A 12,281-nucleotide genomic window follows, 5' to 3' on the forward strand; every position below is an offset into this window, starting at 1 on the left:
TATGATTAATAACTATTTATTTCCCTCCATCCTATTCTCTAATACTTAGCATTCTCTTGTTGCCCTGTCTCCTCCTCAAGAGTATGCTTTGCTTCTGATCCCTGTCTTCCTTAATCTACTCTCTCCCTTATCTTCCCCTCCACTACTACCACTCATTTCTCTTAACCACTTTCACAACTACTTCTCTGTTGGACAAGATGAATTTCTCTATCCAATTGTGTGTGTATGTGTATTCTTCCCTCTTTGAACCAATTCAGATGGAAATGAGATTGAAATGTTGCCTGGTCCCCTCCATCCTGGTCCCCTATTGCATAAGAGAGGAGAGAGTAATAACAATCTGCTGCACACTATCTCTGAGATAATTTCCCCATTCTTTCTCTCCTTCCCCTTCTCTCCCAGTAAATTCCCTTTTCCACATTTGTATTCTTCTTTTGAGATAATCCCAACATAATAGACTAATACTTAGACACTCTGTCTTAGTAGACTCCTCAGACCCTTGTTAGTGATAAAGTTCTGAGGAGCTAGATGCATCATCTCCTCATATAAGAATGTAAATAGTTTAACTTGTGTAGTCTCTTACAATTTCTTGCTCATGTTTACCTTGTTATGCTTCCCCTGTGTCTCATCTTTGGATGTCAAATTTTTCCTTTCATCTCTGTTCTTTCCATTATGAATGCTTAAAATTCCTATATTTCATTAAATATCCTTTTTTTCCCCTCTGTAGGATTGTACTCAGTTTTGCTGGATAGGTTATTCTTGGGTATAATCCTAGCTCCTTTGGTTCTGGAATATCGTAATTCAAGCCCTCAACTCCTTTGTAGTTATAGGTGCTAAATCTCATGTGATCCCAACTATGGTTCCATGATACTTGAATTCTTTTTTTCTTGATGCTTACATTATTTTCTCCTTGACATGGGAGTTCTGGATTTTGACTATATTTTCCTGGGAGCTTTTATATTAGGATTTCTTTCAGGTGGTAATCAGTGGATTTTTTTTCAATTTCTACTTTGCCCTCCATTTTTAATATATCTGGACAAGTGTCCTCTATAATTTCTTAAAACATGATGTGTAAACTCCATTTTTGTTCATAGTTTTCAGGTAGTTCTTTGATTCTTAAATCTCAATCTATTTTCCAGTTTAGCTATTTTTCCTATGAGATATTTCACATTATCTTCTATTTTGTCAGTCTTTTCACTTTGTTTTACTGTTTCTTGATGTCTAATGGAATCACTACCTTCCACTTGACCAAACTTAACTTTTAAAGAGTTATTTTATTCTATGAGGCTTTGTACCTCTTTTTCCATTTGTCCAATTCTAAATTTTAAGGAGTTATTTTCTTCAGTATTGTTTTGTACCTCTTTTGTTTTTGTTGTTTTTCAGTCATTTTTAGTCATGTTTTAATCACATGCTTTTAGTCACTCTTCATGATCCCATTTTGGGGTTTTCTTGGCAAAGATACTGAAGTGGTTTGCCATTTCCTCCTCCAGTGGATCCAATGGATCTTTATGTCAGGCCATCAGAGTTTAAGTGACTGGCCCAGGGCCACACAGCTAGGAGGTATCTGAGGCTGAATTTGAACTCAGGTTCTCCTGACTCCAGGGTTGGTGCTCTATCAACTGTACCACCTAACTACTTCTGCTAGTGTCTGAAGCCAGATTTGAAATCAGGAAGATCAGTTTTCCTGACTCCAGAGCTTTACTCTATTCATTGGACCATCTTTAACCTCTTTAATAGAGCTACCCACAAAACCTCTTTAACAAAGCTGTTAATTTCTTTTTCGTATTTTTTGCATAGCTCTTATTTATTTCCTTAATATTCTCTACCATACTTGTTTAAATGGGGGGGGGGTTGCTTTTAAAAAAAATTCTTTAACTCTTCCAAAAGTTTTTCTTAGGTTTGCATTTTTTCTTTGAGTCTTTGATTGTAGATGTTTCCAAGTCATTGTTGTCTTCTGAGTTTGTGTCTTGAGCTTCCTTGTCACTATAGGAGCTGTTTATTGTTGGTTGCTGTTGTTATTGTTTGTTCATTTCCCCAGCCAACTTATTGACTTCATACTTTATGCTAGTATTGGGCTCTGCTTGCTTCTCAGGGGGGATGTCTAGCCTTAGCTTCTGTCTTTTTATGTTCTACTGCTTTCACAGCTCAGTTTGGGGACCTGTAAGTTTTTAATGCTTCCAAAGTGGTATGATCCGAGGAGAAGTCTGTTCACTGCCCAGTTATGCTATATTCATTCCTCTACCTCATCTCCATTCTTGTGTGCATTCATGAGGGGGGGGAAATCTACTGGATTAAACATTGGATTAGGCTCTGTTAAAGTAATACCAAGTAGCTTTGGCCAAATTCCTTGGAAGGTCACACATCCAGTAGTGTCCTTATTTCCCCACCTATCCTATAAGGCTTGCATTCCTAGTATCCTCCTTCCCAAGTCTGTTGTGATAAAAATGGAGAAATGAATAATGTTTGAACTTTATGAGAAAAGATCCTATATAAATACAGTGTATTATTTTTGCAACACACAGTCAGTCTCACATATATTTTCTTACATTCTAATATACTCAATGATATTGATGCTCATGCACAGTCAGTAGGAAAAAAAAGCACTCAACTGAAAGTGGGAGAGTGCTGTTCACTCTTACTCCTTCATTGACTAGTTGTGGAACCTTGGGCAAGCCCCTTAATTTCTCTAGGTCTCAGTTTATTCATCTATAACATAAGAGGTTTGAAAATGATGATCCCTAAGGTCACTTCCAGCTTGAAAATCTATGGGTTAATGATTCTGATAAATTACAAAAGTAACAATGAATTTTGTCATAATTCAACAAAATTATTTTGAAATTCTTAAATTAAGATAGAACTAAAACTCTTGCCTCCCCCACCACCAATTTAACATCCAATACAATGATCTCACACATACACGTACATCCTTCTATTCTTAATGTATGTACTTCAAGAATCAATGATTATATTAGTGTGGTTAATCATTCCATTACCATGTCATCTTTGACAGATGTTACGTCTCCAGTATTCATCAACCTGTAACCAATTTGGTCAATGGCCCTCCCCAAACATCTCAGATCACACGCTATTGACCAGGCTTATATAATAGCCTTACAGAGCTTGCCCTCCACTAGCACAGCCTTTCAGAACCTAGGATACCATGATGAGGTACTGCAGTAGGACTTATACTCCTCCTATGCAGAATAGCAATATTTACTAGAAATGCATACTGACTACTCTCAAATACTTGAGCATTTAGGCAGTAAACTCAATGAGTGTCACTCAGAAGCATTGTTTACTATGTAAAGTAGAGTTAGTGTAACTGTGACAAGTAAGCCTCTCTATTGAGAAGGAACCACTTCAGCAGCCACGTGAACTAATTCTGTGTTGTCTAGGAGGCCAGACCATGAAAAAGATGTTTGTCCAATATAATCTTGCCAATGCCTCTGCCTTAATGTGTGACTTCTATCATTTGACCACTGTTCTCAGACGACAGAAAGGCAATACTGATTTCTCATCAAAAGAGCCTGCAGAGGAAGTGTCATTATTAAAAATGACTACCAAAAGTCTAGATATAGCCTTTTTTCATTTGTGTTTAGGGGACATTTTTGGATAGATATATAATATCCTGTTACTCAAAAAGGAGAATAATGCATCTGCAGGACTGACTACATCAACAGAGAAGGCATAAATGTGATGTCACTAAACTGAATATAATAAAATGGAAATCAGAGAAATTACACGTTATCATTCTCTGAGACATCATAAACCTGGCACAGATGTTACTGAATCCTATATGCTATTTGAGACAGATCAAGAATATTATCATAGGCCTCACCGAGTATATTCTCAGCCATGAGTGTGTAGGGTCAGTCAAGACAGGGCTGAAAAATGGATCCAGTGAGATGCTACCATGGCGACATACAAACCGCACAGGGAAAGGTGTCTGACTTACTTGCCATTGATGACGCCATCTGGGTTCAGCATCGGGATAATCTTGAAAATGAAGCTTTCCCTCAAGAGCCCAGCAATGGGGTCACTGCTTACCAGGAACTCCAAGGTCCCCTTCATTACCCAGCTAGCATTGCTCTCTCCTGGGTGAACTCGGGCCACAATCACCTGATAGGGACGCTGTCCTGGAAATAATATGAATAAATGGATGAATAAATGTGAATGGATGGATAGATACATAGACAACACAGACACATAGAGATAGATAGATAGATAGATAGATAGATAGATAGATAGATAGATAGATAGATAGATAGATAGACAGACAGACAGACAGACAGACAGACAGACAGACAGACACAGGTAAATAATCTAAAATGACTTGGTTTCTAGGGTCCCAATATTGCAACTATGACTGTGATCGAGATGTGTACAGATAGACAGTTCCTAAAAACATATCTGACCTAGATAATACTAGCACATACAAAGAACACTTGAAGGTGAGCAAGTTACATTCCTCACAAGAGGAAAGGCAGATTGTATAATAATTCTCAAGACAGAGAAACACAGGATTTTATAGGTCATAGAATTATGAAGCTAGAACGGACCTCAGATGTCATCTAGTACAACCCCTCATTTTATATGTGAGGAAACTAAGACAAGAGAGATAAAGCAAGGAACCAATGTCACTCAGGTATTTTCAGAAATGGGATTTGAACTTAAATCCTCTGACTCCAGAGCCAGTTATCTTTCCAGGGTAGGTTGTGATTTGCCTGCCCTCTTCTAAGTAATCCTTGGCAGAGCCTGGACCTCTTCCAACCCAGGGCCATAGATTCTCTCGTATCATTTCTATTGTGCTACATGGCCTTTCATGTATATACTTTTCATCCATATCCAGTCCCACGGCCAATAGAGACTTAAAATAAGGTAGAAATCAGCATCCAGGATAATATCTAGTATAAGAATTTCCTGTGTATGAAAGCAGAGAATAAGAATTTGTCTTCTCACCCAGCAGCCATAATAATAGGACAATAAAATAAACTAAGTTTTATAGGCCATGAAGCACTTAACATAAAATGATGCATGCAAAAGCACTTTACTGACTTTAAAAGGTACCTTATTAGTATTATTGTTAACATAATATCATAATAGGTAGCATGTAGACAGTACTTTAAGGTTTACAAATCATTTTACATATATTATTTCATTTGAGCCTCATAACACACTTGAAAGGCAGGAGTTATTATTATCACCACTTTACAAAAGAGAAAACCAAAAATTCTTGAAGTTAGGTGACTTACACAAAGTCACATATCTAGAAAGTATCTTTGGCAGAATTCCAGTTCAGGACTTCCTGACTCCAAGTCCAACATTATCCACTTAGGTGCCTATGAACGCGAGTTATTATTTTTATTATCTTCTTTCTCATTCTCTTTTTTTCCAGAGGAATTCAGCTGAAAAAAAAATAGTCTTGGCATGGGTCACTATCCTGTTATTGTTGGACAGCTAGGTGGTACAATAAATAAAGCACTGGGCCTGGAGTCAGCAAGACCTGAGTTCAAATCCAACTTCAGTCACTTACTAGCTGTGTGACCTTGGGCAAGTCATTTCATCCCTGTTTGCCTCAATTTTCTCATTTGTAAAATGGGGATGATAATAGCACGTATGTCCCAAAATTGTTGTGAGGACAAAATAATTGCATAATAATAATTATTATTATAATCATAATTGCAAAGTGCTTAGGATAATGCCTGGTACTTAGTAAGTGCTTTATAAATGTTAGCTATTATATTTATAAAATGCCAGCCATTTGTATTTAATGTTTTATAGACTATTGCCCAGATAGATTTAAATAACTTCTCTTTGTAAGTGAATAAAAGTCTTTAGATTTAAGCACATCCTCCATAGGCTCATTGAAAGGACATTTAGCATAGCAACACGGAGAACAGGGATGCTGTTATATGTCACATCATGTTCACTCATGATTTTGATTTCTTTTCCTAGAGCTTTGTATTTTGAAAGTTCTTCATTCCATACAGATTAGAGATTAGGAGTACTTAATATAATATATGCATATATATATAATATATATATATATATATATATATAATATATATATATGTATGTGTGTGTGTGTCTATATACACACACATATATATAAAATATTTTCAATTTGTTTTTCTAGATGAACGTTATATCAAAGCTATTGGGTAACAGTTCTATGTAATAATGGTACAAATCTAGCATATTTTTTTCTCTCTCTCAAGGATTCTTTAAGCTCTTTATTTGTAGTACAGGAATTTTTCATCTGTTAGTTTATGATAGCAAGCATCTGTTGTATAATTCTAACTACCAGGTCACTTCTTGCTAGCTATTTGACAATCCAAGTTAATAAATAAGCACCTGCTAGGTGATGGGTTCTATGCTAAGCACCAAGAATAAAAAAAAAATCCAACAAATAATCCCTGCTCTCAAGAAGTTCACATTCTAATGGGCGGGACAACATGCCATAGACAGGATAAATTGGAGATAATGAATAGAGGGAAAATACTAACATAAAAGAAAATCAGAAAAAGCTTCTTCTAGAAGGTGGGATTTTATCTGGGAGTTGAAGGAAACCAGGAAATCAGGAAGCAGAAATGAGGAGGGAGAGAATTCCAGGCACGGATGATAGCCAAAGAAAATGAATGAAGTTAGCAAATTGAGTTTTTTGTTTGAGGAATACCAAGGAGGACAGAGTCAGTGGATTGTAGAGTGCATAGAGGGGTCTAATATGTAAGGGGAAAAAAGGTAAAAATGAAGATAGAAGGGCTTTAAAAACTAAATTTTTACAGCTTGTGTTGTACAGTTTCTATCATTTCCTGTATCATCATCATCATTACATATCATAGCATAGGAATAAAGATTATACTGGCTTGATAATAAAATAGAGTTCTTTCTCATATCCCACTGCCCTAAAAAGGCACGTGAAATATCTACTTAACTTCCAAACATAAACAGCAGCCTTTGGTGAGCAAAAAGGCAAGGGTCTTTTTGCCTATATTCAATTGGAGCTATTAAGCACCTACTGTGCAATGCACTATGTTAAAAGCTCAGGATATAAGATAAGAGTGAGACAGTACCTGCCCTCAAAGAGTGTATATTCTAGTGAGAGAATCAACATGTTGATATATAGATATATACTAAACATATACAAAGAAGGTAATCTTGGATGGAGCTGGGGAAGGAACTATCACAGAGAAGGTAACATGAATTGTCTTGAAGGGAATCAGGAATTCTAAGAAGTGAAAAAAGGGAAGGCCTTGGGGGGCAGTCATGGCAAAGATTTAGACAGATAGTATGTTTCACAGAGGAAAAAAAAGAAAAAGTCAATACTGCTGAAGCATTAAGTGAATAAAGGAGAAAGATATGCACTATTGTCGGAAAGGAGAAATAGAGCCAGGGTGTGAAGAATTTTAGATCCCAAAAAAAGAATTTTATATGTGATTCTAGAGATAACATGGAGTTACTATATCTGATTGAGAAGGGTTTGCAGCAAGGTCAGATCTTTGATTTAGAAAATTCATTTTGGTGGCTATGCAGAGGATAGATTGGAGTGCAAAGTGATATGAATAATACCTCTCAGAACATAAATAAATATGAATCTGTACCATATGGCTTTTCTGTCTCAAAGTATAAGCTGGATGAATATAGAGCCTATATCTCTTATTCTAGATAACAATATCTCTTATTAAAGATGCCAAAAGTATCTTTAATCAGGAAACATTAAAATTTCTTGATGATGAATGAATGAGTGAATGAAAGGGGGGAAAAGAATTTATTGAATGCTTACTATGTGCCAAGCACTGTGCTAACAGATGAAGAAAAAGAAAGAGGAAGAGGAAGAGGAGGAAGTGGAGGAGGAGAAGGAAAAGAAAAAGAAGAGAGGAACTCCCTGTCTTTGAGGTGTTTCCATTCTAATCAAAGAAGACAATATAGATAGATATAGATATAGATATAGATATAGATATAGATATAGATATAGACATAGACATAGACATAGACATAGACATAGACATAGACATAGACATAGACATAGATATAGATATAGATATAGATATAGATATAGATATAGATATAGATATAGATATAGATATAGATATAGATATAGATAGATATATGTAGGAGTGGTGGCTAAAGAAAGGAGTGTTCAAGGCATCACAAGCATGGTGAGTTGATTCTCCCTTAGGGTAACTGCCCTTTATATCTTTCCAAGTGCAAGGGCAGTATGGTAGCATTCATTTCCTTGCTGGGCACAGAACAAGTAGGTGAAGAGTGGAAGGGTATCCAGATGAAGCAGCAGGGCAATACTGCAAGATAAGTAAGGAAGACAATGGATATGAAGAACGATCTAATGTGAGGGTCCGGAGTGGACACTGGCTAGATAGATAGAATGCACTGAATTTGTACTCAATCATTAACCAATCAAAATAACTCAGCCTGCTATTCTAACAAAAGATTACTTTTCCCCAGGGTTATTCCCTCTGCTCTCTATCCCCAACACACATATACACACATACTTGGGATATTTATTCAGGCATCCAGTCCAGAGGTAGCACAACAAGGACAGATGACAAAATGGTTGAGATGGACAGCTACACATAAAGCATGATCTGGTATGATGGCCGGGGATAGACTAGTTAGATATCAATCAGGCAAACAGTAGTTGAGTTTGCATTGAATTAAACACCCATCCAAATGGTTCAACCTGATGGTGCAAGAGGAAAGCTGCTCAGTGACACAAATGAAGTAGAAGCAAGCTGTAATGGAAAGAACACCAGAATGGAAGCCAATTGGCCTAAGGTTGTCTTGAAATTTGACTGTATAACTTAACAAGCTGTATGACCTTGACTTCCTTGGTTCTCAGTTTTCTTACCTGTAAAATGATGGAGTTGGATTAATATTCTTTAAGGCCCCTTCCAACCTGTAAAATTCTATGACATTAATCATAATGTCAGTATGCCTGATACAACTGTGAATAAATTATTACTTTTACCTACATCTGTATATACAATATATCCAATCACATCCATACATGAGCTCATCTTTAGGTGTATGGATCAAAGATCAGTCTGGGAGCTAGGAATACCTAAATTATGCTTCTGGATTCATGCTGATTTGTTTGGGGACTGTTGTGTCACTCATGACAGCTTTGTGTAGCTCAGTTGCCTCATCTTCAAATTTGGGATAATAATCAACAACTTTATCTATCTCTCAAGTATGCTATGAATGTGAATGAAATGTGACTCTGGAGGTTCTTTGTGTTCCAAATTTAAAACAGTACTTCTCTTCACCACCACCCTTTTCTTTTGCACTAACCATAGTCACAGGCAGAATTTTATGGGGTTCTTATCCCCAGTTAATCTTGTGCCATAGACAAAATCATGCAGTTCTTTCTATTCTTTCTACCTTCACTTCCCCAATAGTAAAAACAAACAAACAAAGAAAACTAGGTCATCCCCTTTGGGAATGAAGAAGATAAAGAAATGAATTATTGTTGTTTTTTTTCTCTTTTTCTTTTTCTTAAGATCTCTGGAATCATATCCCTGCAACAAAGATCTTCCTACTCCATAAGTGAGTTTTTCAGATTTGAGTTCGCTGCCTCTTCTATGTTCTTTATAAAACACTGTGAGAGAAACACATCTATAGTTAACTAGCTGAGCAGAGTTGAAATTAACTAGAGGTAGGCGGTTCTCACTATATTGCCTGCTCCCAGCCATATTTCACTCTTTCTAAAGAAAGCCGTATTGGAACTCCAATAAAAAGTCTGTTGAGAAAGAAAGCAGCTTGATGAATCTGAACCCAATCAGTGGCCTATTTTCAGTTCCATAATTCCATATCAGTTTCATTGTGGTGTTTGAACTTTGTTCATTTGCAGCATATTGAACAACAATGTTCCCAGCAAGAAGAAATAAAAAATAATATAAGCTCTTATAAATTTTAGACTCAGAATGTATATTGCCATTGTCTGAGCCAGTGAGTTGCTATTGCCTGGTATTCCTGGCACAATGTGGTACATTAGTCAATAAGCCAAACTCAAACCATTGCAAAGACATCAACAGCATTCTTGTCGCTTCTTTAGAGGGTCAGATTTATATTTTGTTTCACTGCAAATACACTGCAAAATGATGTGTACAGTTTTGAGCATTATGAAACAGAGAACGGCAAAGAATGGTGGTTTGTCACAAAGACAAGCTGCATTTTTTTCATATCAGATGATTTTCTTCTCTCTCCTTCTTGTGATTTAAGGCAGTTTTGCAGTCACAATGCTGAGTTAAACTTATGGGATTGTACAGTTGTAGTGGCAAATGGGGCTCCTGAGAACCCATAATGGACAACAGCTGTAAATAGCACACAACACAAATAAAATGTGGTTTTTGTTTTTTTGTTTGTTTGTTTTGGTAATTGATAACTACAGCTTTAATGGCTCCTATCACTGCTGGAGGTAAGGCAATATCAGCTAAAATTAGCTAAATCTGTCCCAATGACTGAAAAAGTTTACAAGGTAGACCACAACTTAGTTCTTTAATCTTGGTGTCAATGGTAGTGAACCTTTCATAAACAAATAAAAACCCAGGCACAGAAATTTAAGGAAATTTTTCAAGTAGATTGAGTAATAGTCTAGGGAAATTTTAATTAAAATTTGAGAGACGGTATTATGAAATGAACTTTTCTCCAAACTATATGAGTGCTCCTTTCTTCTGTAAACCAAAAGCTATCTTAATTATATTAAAATGGTTTTGGTTTTAGGATTGAATAATTCATAATGCATCAGTATTTCATTGTTAAGAAACAAGAAAACAATACTAGGAACCAGTTTGCTGTATTTGAGTAGTGGAGAAAGTAATGGAGAAAAGGAAGAAGAGGATCAGAAAGGAAAATTAACTACCAGGAATGAAAACTGCAAGGACAGAGAGGGCAATATTGATTGGAAGATATTATTTTAAGCATGGACTAGATGAAACAGAAAAGAAAATGGACTGAGTAGTGACAGGTCAGACAATGACAATGGCTGATGTTAAAACTTAACCCAGACTGAGAGAGGAAGTATAGGAAGAGAGAGACTTGTTCATGTGTTGCTACAGAGGAATCCAGGAAAGCAACCAACTGCAGTAGGTAATAACATCAATTCACATTTATGTAATGACAATAATTCACATTTCTCTAACACTTTGAAATTGACAAGTGCTTTCTTCAGGGTAATCTTCAATGTAGTTATCACAAATAGTTTTATGCCCATTTTACATCTAGTGCTTTTGCTCTGGCCCTCTCTTCCAAAGCTAAGCCTGCTTCATTATTTTGTGGGGTATCATAGGAGTACCCTGAGAGGCTGGGGTGGTTCTCTTCTCTACTGTCATTGATTTAAGTCCCTACAAGCTATGTTTCCTCCATTTTGAGGTGCCTGTGACCAGCCCTCTAGTTCAATTTAATCATTAAATATCAATTGGCTTTTACCAAGGGATATTTATTTCAAAAATATCAAAGAAAAAAAGTATAAGCATTTCTCCCAATTACTCCAGGATATTGTATCCATATACTACCTCAGTGGAAGACTGGCGAAAGAGAAGAGATAAGACTCATAACTTAGCTCAGTTCCTACAGAGCAATGGTTCTACCAAGTTGATGTCTTTATGCAGTACTTCATGAATCCTTGCCTCAGCTTTTACTAGCCTTGGTCCCAAAGATCCTCACAAGGATGAATTTGCTCTTCCTTTCTATAATCCCTAGCCTAGACTCCAACACCCATATTCCTATGGCTAACTCCTAGATTTTCAAAACTCCCAAGTTTAGAGATTCCACTCCCTTCACCAGACACCATGAACAAAGGACATAAATGAGACAAAATAGAAAGTAGCTAAAACAGAGGGACTTTTTTTGAACGCCTTTAAAGCTAATCAGTCTCCAGTTCACTACACTATTAGCCAACCATAATCAATTATAAAATGTCTATACATGTTCCAAATTTCTTCAAGTTTCTTCCCTTACATGCCACCATGATTCTCCCAGAAGCCATCTCCCCAGTTTCCTCGACACAGAGAGGCTGCATCAACCTAGCAAGCTCATGAAGTCTATGCATGCAGCTGAGACCCACTACACACATTTATGGAAATAAGGTCAGAGGAATTGGGTGACTTGTCCAGTGCTTCACAGTCACAGTAATGAAACTTAGAACTGAAATTCAAACTCTGTCCTGACTTCCAAGACTTTTCACAGTTCCACACTTTCTTCATCACTTTCCTCACAATTGTGAGCTATTTAAAATATAATCATCCCCATTTTAAAGAAAGTGATAT

At 36.5% G+C, this 12,281-nt stretch overlaps 1 protein-coding gene across 1 annotated transcript in view; it reads right to left on the minus strand.

Annotated features, from left to right (window-relative positions):
• AGBL1 (AGBL carboxypeptidase 1) overlaps window positions 1-12,281 on the minus strand; it is a 910,143-nt gene that overhangs the window by 637,808 nt on the left and 260,054 nt on the right. The window contains exon 16 of the mRNA XM_020963428.2: window positions 3,953-4,133. Coding sequence (XP_020819087.2) covers window positions 3,953-4,133 — 181 coding nt within the window. The remainder of the gene's footprint in view (window positions 1-3,952; window positions 4,134-12,281) is intronic.

Source organism: Phascolarctos cinereus, unplaced genomic scaffold, assembly GCF_003287225.1.
Source record: "Phascolarctos cinereus isolate Bilbo 61053 unplaced genomic scaffold, phaCin_HiC Scaffold_3;HRSCAF=262, whole genome shotgun sequence".
NCBI lineage: Eukaryota > Metazoa > Chordata > Mammalia > Diprotodontia > Phascolarctidae > Phascolarctos > Phascolarctos cinereus.